The 17,617-nt window shown below is 40.5% G+C and overlaps 1 protein-coding gene across 1 annotated transcript in view; it reads right to left on the minus strand.

The window, feature by feature from the left end:
• Nucleotides 1-17,617, minus strand: part of LOC106101954 (Down syndrome cell adhesion molecule-like protein Dscam2) — a 65,222-nt gene that overhangs the window by 14,233 nt on the left and 33,372 nt on the right. The window contains 8 exon segments of the mRNA XM_013281345.1: nucleotides 2-107; nucleotides 219-375; nucleotides 520-727; nucleotides 813-901; nucleotides 985-1,158; nucleotides 1,241-1,360; nucleotides 16,172-16,465; nucleotides 17,468-17,616. Coding sequence (XP_013136799.1) covers nucleotides 2-107; nucleotides 219-375; nucleotides 520-727; nucleotides 813-901; nucleotides 985-1,158; nucleotides 1,241-1,360; nucleotides 16,172-16,465; nucleotides 17,468-17,616 — 1,297 coding nt within the window.

Consider the following 17,617-nt stretch of genomic DNA (forward strand, 5'->3'; position numbering starts at 1 on the left):
GCTCGGAGGTTCCCAACTCGTTTTCAGCTACGATCCTAATGTGATAAGCGGTAGCGGGGCGGAGGCTGAAAACACCAGCTTCGGTCGCGTCGCCGGGGACGAGTACTCTGGAGAATTAATTATTATTTGAAAATGTGCATTAAATTATAATATTTTCGCTTCAACTATGAAACTAAATAGAGGTAGAGTCTGTAGTAGATATTTTGTTGTGTAAATACCTGTCGATATCCTTTTCCCAGTTGCCCTTAGCCCGTTTGTATTCAATGAGGAACTTCTTGATAGGAGAGTTGCCATCGTAAGGTGCGGCCCAAGACAGTTGGACGGTTCTACCGGATTTGTCGAGTACTTTCAGGCCATAGGGAGCTTCAGGTACCTCTGTAACCGATAAAAAATAATTTAAACCATGTTTTCTACCAATGAGTCTAATAATGTTTCTAAAATTCATCCACAAAAACTGACCAATGAAAACACTTTGAATTGGTAGGCTGGTCAGCAATAAAAAATCTAGACATCAATTACCTTGGATAATCATATTAATGCTGGTGTCATCGGATCCAAAGGCATTGGTTGCTACGCAAGTAAAGAGGGCGCTGTCAGATCGTTCAGTGCGTCGGATGCTCAGATCAGAGACTACTCCTCCGGGCAGGATCTCTTCGCGGATTGTATAGCGGGGGTCGGATTTGGGTTCCAGGCGTTTGTTGTTCATGTTCCAGATGATTCCAATGGGCTAAAAAGTAGGAAACACGTATAATAATAATAACAATACAGGATTATTATTTAAAATTATTTAATTAATAAAATTTTATATTTACCTTTTCACCTTTAGCTTGGCATTGCAGAACGGCTGGTTCGCTTCGGCGCGCAGTCTGGTTTCTCATTTTAATTTCGAATTGAGGAGGTGCTAAAAATTTATAAACTTAGTGTTACAAGAATTTATTTTTACGTTATACTTTGTTAGTTATATAAAATTTACAGTATATTTACCCTGTACACTAATCAAAATAACAGCGGAAAGACCGGATCCAATTCCATTTACGGCTTCACAGAGATAGTATCCTTCGTTGGTCTTTTGAATATTGTTAATGGTCAATGTTCCATCCTCTACCTTAACATTGGGGTTGTTAGGTTTCAGGTCTTTGTAATCGCCAGGCGTATCCCCTAAAAATGCATTTTTCTTAATTTAGTCAGTGGTCGATTACACAAAATTATTGATTTGAAACGTGTTTTGTTTAATTCATACCTTCTGCCCTCTTCCATGTCACCTGGGGCTTGGGGAAGCCATCGGCTTTACATTCGACTTTAGCATCAGAGCCTTGAGCGAAAGCTTTGTCAGTGGGCTCAAGAATCCAACGAGGGGGAACTAAAATTTACCAATATCGTTAGAAACTTATAGATGGTTTACAAATTAAAAAAAAATTTATTGTGGACTTGAATTAGTAACTTTAGAAATGAGTATTTATTTCAAATGGTTTTTTAATAATTAAAAAATTTGCAATGTCTTTTTTGTACTGTGACAAGCGACATTAATCTGATTTTTTTCGATTTAATATTCAATTTTTGCATTTTTTAACACTAATCTTAAAGACCATCCTGTTTAAGCTTCAATAACGTAAGAAATTTTACTTAATATTTATCATATTACATAAATATTACTTGCAATGGCGCTTGTCACTACAGAATTTACTATTTATTCTTTTCAGTAAAATTTTAAAAGGGGGACAAGATTCAAATGTATTTACAGCGAACTAGAATCGGAAATGCCTCGTCTAGAACATTATTTTTGTTAAAAAAATTTAGAAGATACTAAATTTAAACTGGGACTAAAGTGAAATTATGCTTACATTGTGCTTGAATTATACAAAAAGTGATTTTGTGAGTCGACATTGCATTCAAATTCTAGTTCAGTTTATAAAAAAGCTCCTTTAACGTACATAGCATTATCGTGAGTTTCAATTGCTGAAACATTCACATAAAACATGGTGTCAAAACATTTTTGAGACATATTTTAATAATGTTTGAACAGTTGCATAACTCACGGGTGGGATACGTGACTTCTACTGGCATGTACAAATGCACATAGTATGCCCAATGTTGCTAAAGCCGTCGCTATAGAAGCTTTTGTAACAGTGTTTATAGCAAATTAAATGATTCAAGCAAACAAAAACCAAACAAAGTAATGGGACGTAAAAACCAAAGAAAGCGAAAATGCAAATAAATTACAATACCAATAAACCGACAAACTGATGAAGTCATAATTACAGCATTTGTCCTACAGGATTAATTACAATTAATTTTTTAAAATTATCATTTCATCAGATAAGTTAGCAAGCAACATGCAAAACCCAAAAGCATAAGATGCGTAACAGAAAGAAAATAAATTAATAGACGGGAACCTAGGAAATGGTTAGGCGTGGAATTGCAAAATGCTGGGAAAGGAAGAAATGGTTTCGTCGATGATAGCCGCAGCCGGTTCCTGCATTTCGCATTGTCGCATATTTACTCTTTTAGTCATCACGCTTTTTCCGACTATCTATCAGATATGTTTATCACCAGTAGAACCGAATTTGGTATATCTTTACATTTTGAGCAAAATTAATTTTCATCGAGAGGAGATATTTTTCGCGACTGAAGCACACAATATGATAACTATGCAAAGCTTTCCGTGCTAGGAGCAAGGGGTACGCAGAGATGTATACCGTGTACTTCTAATGTAGCGGAATAGTTGGAGGAGCCGGCGGCATTGCGCGCTAGGCACATATAAGAGCCGCTGTGCGACCAGCCGGCGGGGTCGATGAGGAGCAATGAAGCCCTTTGCGCTATCTTAGTTGCTGCCACATCGGCTTTCTCTTTCAGGGGACGTCCCTCAAAGTACCATTTGATATCGAGAGGGAGATCGCCCTCGGAAACTAAACAAGTGACCTGACTCGCTTGCCCCGCGTACAATGGGGTCTCGAATGAAAATGGAACTATGCGAGGCAGTACTGGAAATAATCAAATATGTTCATGTTAAGTCAATTTTGTTAAGTTTGTTAGCATCTAGTGTGGATACATGAAGAAAAGAGCGGTGAGGTTGAACGGATCGAATCCTTTTGTTGTGCATTTGGTGATGTTAGTCCCCGTTATCATTCATTCGCTTCCAATGCATTCATTGAACGTGCCATTGACGACGAGCGTAGCCGCATACTCGGCGCGCCCCGCGGCATTCTGCACAATACACGTGTAGTTTCCCTGGTGGTTGGCCGTCACAGAGTTGATTGTGAGGACTGAGGCACGTGGGCCAAGCGCCGTTGTCGTGATGCCGTTGTGCAGACTCGAGTCTATGGTTTCGCTGCTAAATGTCCACGATATCTCTAACGGCAGATCTCCTTTGGTGGCGACGCAGTTCACAACCACAGTATCGCCGGGGTTGGATGGTACTTCTCCAAAACTGAATGGCACTATCAATGGTGGAACTAGGACAAAAAATTTAACGCTATTCATTGAGAGTCCCCAGAAAAATCGGAACAAAAGGAGGCAATAAATATCACAAATAATTTAATCTTCAAAAATATAAATAAAACAAATTATAATTTCATATAATATTATGTAATGCTAAAATAACTAATTCTGGAAGAAATCTAATCATTCTCCTCGTATATAAGCTCTGCTTAAATCCAAAGGTCTAGTGAAAATTTGCTTTAGTCTATTATTATCTACCGTTAAATCGCCGATTCTCGACGAATTCAGAAAGTGATCTCTTGGGAAAAACTAAAATGTATCTAAAAGACAAAAAACAGGCGACTACTATTATCTTTAAAACTAACCGTATACGATTAGGTCGGCTGAATAAGTAGTTCGTCCCGCGCGATTTTCGCCGATGCATGTATAGGAACCGGCATGTTTAGCGTCAACGGACTCGACTATCAGTAAGCTACTTCTCTTAGAGTTGGTAATTGTGTAGTCATTGTTTCTTAACGATATTGCTTGTCCGTTAAATATCCACGTGATGGTAAGAGGAAGATCTCCAAAGTTTATAGTGCACGCAGCTTGCAAATATTCACCGACATTGGCGGGCTTTTCGCCGAAAGTGAACGGCAAAATGTTAGGGGGGACTGGAATTAAGTTACATGGACGTTTAATAAAATGTAAAATAAAGAAAAAGTACAAAACAAGACTTTACTACAATTGAAAAGAAATTCAGATAGAAAATACCGCGATTTTATGCACCGTTAATTATCAATGTGGATGTGTGGGAATGAAATCCCGCTTCATTCTCAGCGACACAAGTGTAGTTCCCGGCGTGCTCGTGCGTTACGGAATTGATGCTGAGAATGGCGCTTTTTTCTCCTATGTTAAAGACGGTGATCCCGGACCTCGGTTTGATAGTTTCATTGTCAAAGAGCCATCGCAATCGAAGCGGGTGGTCGCCCTCGATAACCGAACACGGCGCCGTCACGACTTGACCGGAATTCATGACCTCCCCGAAGGAGAAGGGTTGGACGACAGGAGGAACTGAACAAAAAGTAAGCATCACGGGCATCAGCGAGGGTCGTACCGATTACGTTAAGAACGGCTGTGTGGTTGGCACTGCCCGCTTTATTGGTCGCCGTACAAGTATAGTTGCCGCTGTGGGTGTCCATAGCGCTCGGTATATCTAGCACGGAAACTCTAGCACTAAGCGTCATAGTCTTCAAATCCGATCTACGATTAACAGGTCTGCCCTGGAAGCTCCACATAATATTCAAAGGGAGATCGCCTTTGGATACGTGGCAATCGAGGTGAACAGATTCTCCAGCGAATACAGCCTCGTCCAACTCAAATGGTTTGATGTGGGGAACGACTGAGCAAAGAAAATTTGTAAATGTTAGTAATGAATAATATATTGTGGTTCATGCTGGAATGTCTAACTAAAGATACCGTTAACACGCAGAGCAGTGGAAAATCTGTCTTCGCCCGCTCTATTTCTAGCAATGCATGTATAATTGCCACTGTGAGCCCCCGTTATAGAGTCTATAGATAAGAAGGAAGTTTGTTCTGCCATCTTCATAGTCTTGATACCGGCATGAGTAGAGAGATCTTGACCTTCAAATGTCCACGTTATCGCAAGCGGTCGGTCTCCTTTGCTGACATGGCAAGTCATTTGCACCGATTCACCATAAAACACGGACTCCTCGATCTCGAATGGCATTATATGGGGAGGAACTGATCAAATAAGAAAAAGAGAATCTAAGATTAAATCTAATCGTGCAATGTCTATGACATTCATAGTAGTTACTACACAAAAATGTAAGTCAAACGTAAGAAGACAGCGACGTCGAACCATGGATGTTGACGAGCACCGTGTGGTGCGCGCGGCCGGCGCGGTTGCTCGCCGTGCACGTGTAGTTGCCACTGTGGTGCCCCATCGCCGTCGGCACACTAAGCACTGATGCTTTCTCTCCTAACTTGGTCGTAGTTATTCCCATATTATTATGATACGGTATTTCCTGTGCTTGGAAACTCCACGAAATTTGAAGCGGACGGTCACCTTTCGATACATGACATGTGAGATGTATCGATTCACCGGCGAAAATAGACTCTTCGACTTCGAATGGGTTTATGTACGGAACCACTTAAATTTAAAGAAAACAAAAAAAAATGTTTAAGGTTGGAAGGTGCAAAAGGGCAGCTAAAACTAATCGCTCTTAAACTGTTCTATTTTGTTAAATACCAATAACTTTGAGAATGGTGGTGTAAGAGGCGATCCCCGCGCGGTTTTTTGCAATGCAGGTGTAGTTGCCGCTATGAGCGCCGACCACGGACGGTAGCACCAGCACAGATGATCGTTCCCCAACACTTGTAAAAGTTCCTAGTTCCCGAGATAATCTTTGCCCGTTAAACTCCCAATGTACGTCCAGAGGTGTATCGCCTTTTGATATATGACACATCATTTGTACCGATTCTCCGGAAAATAATGCTTGATCGACGTCAAAGGGCAAAATGTTCGGTTTTACTGTGTTAACAAACAAATGAAGAAATGTGAGAGGAGTAACTTAAATTTAAACAAAACAGAAACGAAAAAGGATTGCTGTTTGAATATGTTAATGGAATTCATGCTAATTCAATTAACATAGTATTCGCAGCAGGCTGAGCAAAGTGTCAAACGCTTTACGTAGAATGAGAACACAACTGACCATGAACGTTAAGGACAGTGGAATGATTAGTTGCGCCGGCGCTATTAGCAGCTACGCAGGTATAGTTGCCGCTGTGGCTCGCGGCCGCGGCGGCGATAGATAGGAATGATGTGCGTGACGTCATTTTAGTTGTCATTATTCCCAGATGTGATGAGGAGTTGTCGAAGCCATGAAAATGCCACTTGATATCGAGAGGTAAGTCGCCCTTGGAGACGTGGCAATTGAGTTGAACGCTTTCTCCGGCGAATACAAACTCATCCGCCTCGAAGGGTACGATGTATGGTAACACTGTTAATATAGTATACAAGCCAGAGTAATTATTTATGCAAGCGTGCAACGTGCGACGAGGCTAGGGGAATGAGGGTATACGAGTGATACCGTGTACATTGACCGTAGTGGAGTGGACCGCAAGGCCTGCTTTGTTGCTCGCGTGACACGAATATTCTCCACTGTGACTAGCAGTCGCGCTAGATATTGTAAGCATTGAAGTCCTATCTCCAAATTTAGTTGTGGTGATGCCTTGGTGAGAAGACAAATCTTTTCCATGAAAACTCCAATTTATAGCAATTGGTGCATCGCCTTTAGAGAGGTGACATGTTAACTGCATTGATTCTCCAGCGAACACCGGCTCTTCAGCCTCGAATGGAACGATGTGTGGGGGAACTGATGGGAAAAAAATAACTAACTAAAATATAACAAAAGCTACTAATTATCACATCAAAGTGTACCCTGGACATTTAATGTAGCTGTGTGGTTTGTCCTTGCTACTGTGTTCCAAGCTGTGCATGTATAGTTCCCTGAATGTTTCTCAGTTACAGATGGTATAGCAAGTATTGAAGATCTGTCTCCTACTTTTGATACTGTGACTCCATTAACATTATCCACTGGGCGATCGCAGAAGAACCATTTAAGTGATAGCGGTTGATCACCTTTCGTTACGTGACATAGGACCTGAATGCTCTCGCCGTAAAATACTGCTTGATCGATTTCAAAAGGAGATATCATAGGAGCCACTGCGAAAAATATTTCAATTTCTCATTAGTGACATATAGGAAACCTTTTCATGGTTCCTCATTAATTATCTTATAAGTTTGTTGAATGTCCATTTATTATTTGAACCGAAAATATGCCAAAAATAAATTAATGTTATAACCCGCCAAAGTACGAAGTTGCAAGGATAGGTAGGTGAAATAAAAATAAAAATATCAAAAATACACAAGTTCTACTAGGATTCTGAGAAAAAGAATAATGTACTTATATCCTACAATATACCATTTACAAATAGTTGAGTAGTATGGTTTACGGATCCCGCTTGATTTTTTACTATGCACGTGTAATTTCCTTGATTTTGATGGCTTACTGATTCAATGCTGAGTTGACTGGTACGTTTGGTGTTAGAAAGATTTATTCCAAGAGAGCCCGAATGTATATTTTGGCCATTGAAATACCATTCGATATTTAGGGGCTGATCTCCCTTGCTCACGGTGCACGTGACCAAAACCATTTCTTGAGCATTGACAGGTTCCTCGCTGAATTCGAAGGAATTAATTTGTGGTGGGACTGGAGGAGGCGGAAACAAATGAAATTAAAATTATCAAACATTACTTATCAGTGTATACCGTTAACAAAAAGCTCAGCAGTGTGGTTAATCGCGCCAGCCTGATTTTTGACGAGGCACGTATAGTTTCCTTGGTTGTGATGACTGACAGACTCGATTGTAAGTTGACTTGTCCTTTTTGTGTTTGTAAGTACGACGCCGTTGATACCAGAATTAATGACTTTTCCATTAAAATGCCACTGTATGTCGAATGGGGGATCTCCTTTAGTAGCTGTGCAGATGACGACGATCATTTCCTGGTCGTTCACCGGTTCCGTGCCAAAATCGAAGGGCATAATTTGTGGACGAACTACCGAAAGACGTTAGGTTTAAGAAAATGAAAATATTAAAGAGACATAAATAATACGAAAAGAATTTTTTCCTTTGTGACTATGATTAAATTGTTAATGAACCGTTTTATATAATTTCGTATGTTTTAAATGGTCTACGATAGATTTTACAATTTGGATGTGTAGGTTTTTTATTCCATAGCGAAAGCCGTGCACAAGGTTGGTTCTACGGAGGAATACGAGTAATTATGCTACGAAACACATAAGGCACTATTTTCTGACGCATCTAAAAGACAGTTTGATACCGATAACGTTGAGTACAGCTGTGTGATTGGTTGTGCCCGCTCTATTGGTGGCAGAGCAAGTGTAGTTGCCACTGTTACTGCCCAGGGCGCTCGGTATATCCAGGGTAGAGACACGTTCACTGGGTTTCGATGTTCTTATGCCCATTTTCTGGGTGACCGGTGTGCCTTTGAAGCTCCAAGATATATTTAGAGGTACATCGCCTTTGGAGACGTAACAATCGAGATGAACAGTTTCCCCCGCAAACACTGCCTCGTCCAATTCAAATGGCTTGATGTGAGGTAGGACTAAGCAACATATAAGTCTGTGTTAGTTATACTAACATTATTATGAATAATGTATAACAATGTTGAATTGTTTACCGCGTAATTAAGAAATACACTTTTAACCATAAACGTAAACCAATACTGGAAATAGGTAAAAAAAAAAACAATAACGAAAATTAAAAATAAATTGCCTTATAATACATGTTAAAAGAATCCATGCGTATTCGTTTAACATAGGCAAACGTACAAAAAGCCGCAGACAAACATAATGCACGCAACAAGACTGACCGCGGACGTTAATGACAGTGGAATGGTTGGCGAGGCCTGCGCTGTTGGCGGCCGTGCATGTATATCGGCCGCTGTGGCCGGCGCCCGCTGCCGCGATCGACAGGAATGACGTGCGAGACGTCATTTTTGTCGTCATTATGCCCAAGTGAGATGACGCGTTTTCATATCCATGGAAGTGCCACTTGATATCGAGAGGCAGATCACCCTTAGATACGAGGCAGGTGAGCTGAACTGGTTCCCCGGCAAATATGGACTCATCGGCCTCAAAAGGTACGATGTAGGGCAAAACTGTTGATTTATAAAGTCAGTCATTGAAAGACGTAAACCTAAGACCGGAGAAAAAAGGGAGTAAAACGTCAAATTACGGATTTGCTGGAGTTTAATTCTTCTTAAAACCATAAACCGCGGAAATGAATTTATTCAGTGTTCGACACTGACATTGCTCAAGTAACACTGCAGTATTTTACTTGTTCTTTTTTGTGAACTCGGTCTTAAAGGAATTCAATGGAGGATGATTGGTTCTATTACAAAAATATCTAAATTATAATAATCTGAACATTGTTTATATATGAGGGATAAAGTGGGGTAAAACTAAACACGAAAAGCACATTGCATGGACGGCGTAGTGTACCCTTGACATTGAGCGTGGCGAGGTGGCTAGCTCTGGCGACCACATTGGCTGCGGTGCACGTGAAATTGCCGGAGTGCGCGGCGGTCACGGCGGGAATAATGAGAGCCGAGCCCATGTCACCCACATTCATGATGTTCAACCCGGGGAGCGAACTCACATCTCCTCCGTTGAAACTCCACTTGAAGGTTAGAGGCTTATCTCCTTTAGGCACGTGGCACATTACTTGAACTGCTTCGCCATAGAAAACTGAGCCGTCGAATTCAAAAGGTATAATTACCGGTGCGACTGAAATTAACGTTAGAATAACCTAGTTTCAATCAACTTTTTTTCTAAACATACAACGTATGGATCTTTATGTCCCGCCAAAGTTACAGGAAGGGATAGGATAGCATAAAATAATAAAATGTTAAATACACCACAATTCTACGAAATAAGTTCTTTTTGTAAGTACCGTTAACAAACAGCTGAGCAGTATAATTCACTGAACCGGCTTCATTTTTCACTACACAAGTATAATTCCCTTGGTTCTGGTGGCTGACCGAATCCATGTTTAGTTGACTAAAGCGCTTCGTATTCGAAACGCTGATTCCCGTATCACCAGACTTCAATTTATTTCCATTAAAGTACCATTCGATAACTAATGGCTGATCACCTTTATTGACGGCGCAAGTGACCAAAACCATTTCTTGGGCGTTTACCGGCTCTTCACCAAAATCGAAGGGTTTAATTTGCGGAGGGACTGCAGGAGGTTATAAAGGAAGCAGTAAGTAAAATGAATGAAATAGTATGTGCCACAAAGATATACCGTTGACAAATAACTCAGCCGTGTGATTGACCGAGCCCGCCTGATTTTTAACGAGACAGGTGTAATTTCCCTGGTGGCGATGATTAACTGATTCGATGCTGAGCTGGCTTGTTCTTTTCGTGTTAAAGAGTACGACACCGTTGACGCCAGACTTTATTATTTTCTCGTTAAAGTACCATTGTATAGTAAACGGGGAATCCCCTTTGCTAGCCGTGCACGTTACAGCGGCCATTTCTTGATCATTTAAGGGTTCCGTTCCGAAATCGAAAGGCATTATTTGCGGTGCAACTAAATAACAGAAAAAGAATGATTTTATCGTTTATATTCGCAATTCGTATTACAAACTTCCTCGGTTGATGGGGGTCGAAAATTAGGAAAATAATATAGGGTACATAAAAATACATACATATTAAAATGGAAGCAAAATTATATATCTAAATTAAATTGTACTGCTTGATATTTTGTCGTTGTACCGTTGACATTAAGCAGCGCGCTATGACTGCTGCGACCAGCCTCGTTCTCAGCAATGCACGTGTAGTTGCCGATGTGCTCGTGCTGCACATTCTCTATGCTCAACACTGAAATCCTTTTTCCATTCCTATTTATTAGGATGCTGTTTCCGGAGTTTAAGATATTGTTATTGAGAAGCCAGTGGATACGTAGCGGCAGATCTCCCTTGCCCACTGTACATATGAGTGACACCGTGTCACCGGCGTTTAAGATGTCTTCGGCGAAATCGAATGGTGTGACTTGTGGTGCGACTGCCAAATTAATAAATCGACGTGTTTTTATTTCCTACAACCTGACAAGGGTGAACGGGATGATGGGGAAGGAAAGGAATTACTATTATAAAATGAATAAACTAGTACAAATATTACTTGTTAAACCCAATTTACCGTTGACCGCTAGTTCGGTTGAAAAATTGGCGTGGCCTGCTTGGTTCGAGGCTAAACACGTGTATGTTCCTCTATGTATCGATGAGACCGAGTCTATAGACAGGCTGCTGGATTTATGGCCAATTTTGGTAACAGTTATACCCAGAATATCCTTCACGTTGATGCCGTTCAAACTCCACATGATATTGATAGGAGCGTCGCCCTTGGTCACCATACATTGGACACCGACAGTATCCCCCGCGTTGGCCGGTTCATCGCCGAAAGTAAACGGGTGAATTTGGGGCAAAACTGTACAATGATGCGTATGAATATAAACAAAGCATGTAATTAAGGCGGATTGGTCTTAGTTCCCTTCAATACTACAACTCATGTCTCGCAAGAAGCTTTTCATACAATAGATTAACAATTTTAAATAGAAAGAAATAATGAAGACTTTTAATACAATTTATACAGATTATATATAACGTATTTAACAAGCAGAGGAATTTTTTATATTGGTTTACATATTGGGCGTCATCACACGTTATGGATGTGGTTATAAGGGTAATTAAATATGTAGACAAGCGACAGGCACAATGTGACCCCATAATTTAATACCGATAACGTTGAGTACGGCGGTGTGGTTCGCAGAGCCTGCCTTGTTGGTTGCAGTGCAAGTGTAGTTGCCGCTATGACTGCCTAGGGCACTCGTTATATCCAGTATCGAAACCCTCGCACTTGGTTTGGTTGTCTTTATACCCATATTATCGGTTACAGGTTTTCCTTGAAAGCTCCAAGTTATGTTGAGGGGCAGATCGCCCTTGGATACGTAGCAGTCGATATGCGCCGTTTCTCCCGCAAACACGGCTTCATCCAGTTCGTATGGTCTGATGTGCGGAAGGACTGAGGAATTGCTCACATGTTGAAACATTTAACAATGGAACTTAATAAATCATAAACCTAACCGTTGATTAAAACCTAGAAGAACCGATTATAGTACCTATAATTTCGTAATATTATATTAATGTTAAAACCTTTTTTTACGTATGTATCGTTGCCATTGATTTTAATTATTTGATTAAACCGTGATTATCGTATTAGTAATAAACAAAAATGGAATCTCGTAAACATAAAAATAACAAAAAAATTAACGCAAATAAAAACTCAAGGACGCTGTTTTTATGTTAAAAGAATCCATGCGTATTCGTTTAACATAAGGAAAACATACAATAAGCCGCAACGACAAAGACAAGGCGGGACGCAACAAGACTGACCGCGTACGTTAATGACAGTAGAATGGTTGGCGAGGCCTGCGCTGTTGGCGGCTGAGCACGTGTAGCGACCGCTGTGGCCAGCACCCGCCGCCGCAATCGACAGGAACGACATACGTGACGTCATCTTTGTCGTCATTATACCCAAGTTAGATGAAGAATTATCCAATCCATGAAAATGCCATTTGATATCAAGCGGCAGGTCGCCTTTCGAGACGTGGCACGTAAGCTGCACTGACTCTCCAGCGAACACTGACTCGTCGGCCTCAAAGGGTACGATATGTGGCATTGCTGTTAATTAGGAAAGCCGTATGATTATAAAGGTAAGCGTGCAACGTGCGACGAAGGCTAGGAATGTTTTGCGTGTGAGAGGTACCGTGTACATTGACCAAGGTGGAATGGACCGCGAGGCCAGCATGGTTGCTCGCATGACAAGCGTATTCTCCGCTGTGGCTCGCGGAGGCGCTAGCTATAGTCAGTAACGATGTTCTTTGCCCGATCTTCATAGTCGTTATTCCCTGGTGCGATGATAAATCTTTTCCGTGAAAACTCCATGTTATAGCAATAGGCGTATCGCCCTTGTTGATATGACAGTTCAACTGCATAGATTCTCCAGCGAAAATCGGCTCTTCAGCCTCAAAAGGAACGATGTGCGGAGGAACTGATAAAGGGAATTCGTAAATAAACAAAAATAAAATTATAAAACACACATAACAAATAAAGTGTACCCTGGACGTTTAATATAGCAGTGTGGTTTGTGCTCGCAACTGTATTGGACGCTGTGCAAGTGTAATTTCCGGAGTTTTTCTCAGTGACAGATGGTATAGCCAGTATCGACGAGCGATGTCCTACTTTGGTAACCGTTACCGCGTTAGAGCTCTTTAAAGGATGATCGCGAAATAGCCATTGAAGGTTTAGCGGCATATCGCCTTTAGGAATATGACACATTACTTGAATACTTTCTCCGTAGAATACAGCTTCATCAAATTCGAAAGGGGATATGATCGGTGCCACTGTAAGAGATTTTTTTTTAACATTAATAAACTATAGGTTGTTTGCATACGAGGGATAAAGTGGGGGGTAACTAAACACGAAAAGCGTATTGCAAGGACGGCGTAGTGTACCCTTGACATTGAGCGTGGCGAGGTGGCTAGCTCTGGCGACCACATTGGCTGCGGTGCACGTGAAATTGCCGGAGTGCGCGGCGGTCACGGCGGGAATAATGAGAGCCGAGCCCATGTCACCCACATTCATGATGTTCAACCCGGGGAGCGAACTCACATCTCCTCCGTTGAAACTCCACTTGAAGGTTAGAGGCTTATCTCCTTTCGGCACGTGGCACATCACTTGAACTCCCTCGCCATAAAAAACTGACTCGTCAAAATCGAAAGGCGTAATTATCGGTGCGACTGAAAATAATGTTAGCATATTCTACTCATTACATGAAATATTCTGAAAAAGAATTTAAAACTTTTACTTTATGGCCCGCCAAAGTTATAGGAGAGGGTAGGATGTCAAAATTATGCATAGAAAATACGTTTAATTTCTACGAAATTATAAGCTATGGATTATTGAGTTGATACCATTAACAAAGAGTTGCGCGGTGTAATTCACTGAACCGGCTTCATTTTTGACGACACACGTATAGTTTCCTTGGTTCTGGTGGCTGACTGAATCGATGCTAAGTTGGCTGGAGCGCTTCGTGTTCATAAGATTGATTCCGATGTTACCAGATTTTACTTTATTCTTGTTAAAATACCAATCGATAGTTAAAGGTTGATCGCCTTTGTTTACAGTGCAAGTGACCAAAACCATTTCTTGGGCGTTTATTGGTTCTTCGCCAAAATCGAAGGGTTTTATTTGAGGGGGAACTGCAGGATGTAGGAAGAAAAAAAGTTTGAGAAAGCAAATGAATAGATGTACCGTTGACGTATAGCTCCGCGGTGTGATTTACCGAACCCGCTTGATTTTTGACCAGACACGTATAGTTGCCTTGGTTGCGATGACTGACAGATTCTATAGTGAGTTGGCTGGTTCTTTTCGAGTTTGCAAGTACGACACCGTTTTCCCCGGATCTTAATACTTTCCCATCGAAGTACCATTGTATTATGAAGGGAGAGTCCCCTTTGCTAGCCGTACAGGTTACGACCAGCATTTCTTGGTCATTGACAGGTTCGGTCCCGAAATCAAAGGGCATTATTTGTGGTGCAACTAAGTGGTAGAAAACATTGTTTCTAATATTAAATATGGAATTATTACGATTATTGGACGTTGTAGGAAATAAAAGATAGCATTGGAAACTAAAAAGTGCAAACAAAAGCAAAATAAACATTTTTATGTACTGCTATCGTGATTCATTGCGATGTTGTACCGTTGACATTAAGCAGCGCGCTATGACTGCTGCGACCAGCCTCGTTCTCAGCAATGCACGTGTAGTTACCGATGTGCTCGTGCTGCACATTCTCTATGCTCAACACTGAAATCCTTTTTCCATTCCTATTTATGAGGATACCGTTTCCAGAGTTGAGGACTTCGTTATTAAGTTGCCAATGGATGTTAAGTGGTAAATCTCCTTTGCCTACTGTACATGTCAGTGACACTGTGTCGCCAGCGTTTAAAATTTCCTCCCCGAAATCGAATGGTGTTACCTGAGGTACAACTAATAACATTTTCTCTATTATTATCTACAAGTCTTTGATGCATTTAATTCAGTAAATTACGATAGATTATCGCGGTATATTTTTGTTTACTTCTGTATGCTGTCGACAGGGATATACTCGAAAATAGGAGAAGGATGGGAATTATGGTTAAAAAAACTGTTAAACTGATTTCAGTTAAAGGCATTTACCGTTGACCGCTAGCTCTGTTGAATAATTTGCATGACCCGCTTTGTTCGCGGCCAAACAGGTGTATACTCCAGTATGTACTAAAGACACTGAATCTATTGACAAAGTGCTAGATTTATGCCCGATCATAGTGACGGTAATTCCTGGAATTGCTTTGATATCTTTTCCATTTAACATTTAATTGTAATTGGTGTATCTCCCTTTGTCACCATACATTGGACGCCGACCATGTCACCCGCGTTTGCCGGCTCGTCCCCGAACGTAAACGGATGGATTTGTGGTAAAACTGTTGTAACAGATTAAAGTAGGTTTTATAGAAAACTTACATATGAATAAAGTGATTATAAATATTTAATGTTTTAAACTCAAACAGTGCTGGCGGTCGTATCACCTGATTTGAGGTTGAAGATAGAAATGAACAAGCGGCAAACAAAATCAAAAGTAATACCATCTAACATTCAAAAATAACTGTTTTTAACCGTTTACGCTTAACAACGTCGTGTGATTGGTTTCGCCGGCTGTATTTTTCAATCTGCATGTGTAGGAGCCGCGGTGGGCGTAGTTAACAGATTCGATATTCAGTATTGAGGTTTTCTTGCTGATCGTCGTGAGAACGATATTGAGAGAGTTATGCGGTTTTATCTCCTCTCCATTGAAGAGCCACTGGAAGGTGACTGGGAGGTCACCCTTGTTCATCACGCAAGACACGGAAGCGGTTTCGCCTTCGTTAAGTATCTCCTCGCCAAACTCGAACGGGGTAATTTGCGGTGGAACTATGAATACGGGCATAGGAAAGAGGATGTATTAAACTATAAGGAGATGTAATTGCAAGTGTTTTTGAGTGTACCGTTGACTTCGAGTACAGCGCTGTGGTTGGCGATGCCGGCGGCATTTTTAGCCACGCAGTAGTATAGACCACGATGGATTGCGGCCACGGAATCGATATTTAGTATGGATGTCTTTTTATTGATGTTAGTGATGGTGACGCCGAGGTCATTGTTTCTACGCAGGGCGTGTCCGTTGAGGGTCCAGGAGATTTCGAGAGGCTGGTCGCCCTTGTTGACGGCACACGTGACGGAAGTCAAATCTCCCGCGTTCGCCGGCTCGTCGCCGAATTCGAACGGTAAGATCTGAGGCGGCACTAATATAACTCGTGTTAATAAGCCTGCGTCCACGCGTCTCGGTAACGAACTTTGGCGGGCATAAACTTCTACACTATTTGCTTATCTTCCTAATGTTTGCTAAATAAATCTTGATTGACACACACATAGTTTTTAAAAAGAACACCCAGAAGTGGAAAAAATCTGAAAGAAATTATTAGACACGCTAATTAAATAATGTCATAATTTTTTCTAATAACTTTGTTTATTATAATTTGTTATTGCCAAAACTTAGTTATCTAAGTTATAAAAATAAGTAAAATAAAGATAGGCAAAAATTATTTATTTTAGTAATGTAACATTATGACATTATTTAAAGGAAGAGCTCCTGAGAGTGTATATGTTCTTTTTAAATGGAATTTTGATAAATTCTTATGATTTTATTAAACTTTGTTTTTTTTTTTTAACTCAGGATGTCACTTTCTACAAATAAAACAAAAAATATTTAACACTTTCAAACATTTTAGATTTCAAAAATTGAATAAAACACCTACAATAGTACATATAAATATTGTTGTTTGCTGCTATCAGCTGTTCCTATAAATTTGATTTTCTTCTTTTAAATCTGGTTCTTCTTCTTTTAAATTCCTTGTCTATGGTAGCCGAGTTGAATTGAGATATAAAAAGATAATGCTAATATGCTTATAATGATTACTCTTTCGTTATTTTAAACAGTAATAGACCATGAGTTTTATTTGCAGAAAGGAAACTCTTCCTAAAACATGAAAATCAACATTTTAATGTAAATGATCTGAATTCATTACTATTTTTAATTTGGAAATGAAAGTGATGAGGTTTTCACCATTTTAGATTTCTAAATTCAAATCATTTACAATAATATTTCATAGAAATTTGCTCAAAATCATGTAATCATTAAAAGGAATAAAAATGTAAGCACAAGATGAAAACCAATAGACAAATAAATTACTGATTTGAGCAAATTTCTGTACGAAACGCAATAGTTTTGAGAGAGATCGACTTACCCATAACTTGCAATTCCAAAGTTCCCTTGGCGGTGTAGCTCTGAGAGTTCTTGGCGACGCAGGTGTAGGTGGCCTGGTCGCTCATGCGCTCCACGTTCTCGATCACCAGCGTGCCGTTGGGGTACACCTTCTGCTTGCGGTTGATGGGCA

The sequence above is a fragment of the Papilio polytes genome, unplaced genomic scaffold (genome assembly GCF_000836215.1).
Source record: "Papilio polytes unplaced genomic scaffold, Ppol_1.0 DF823934.1, whole genome shotgun sequence".
NCBI classification, from domain to species: domain Eukaryota; kingdom Metazoa; phylum Arthropoda; class Insecta; order Lepidoptera; family Papilionidae; genus Papilio; species Papilio polytes.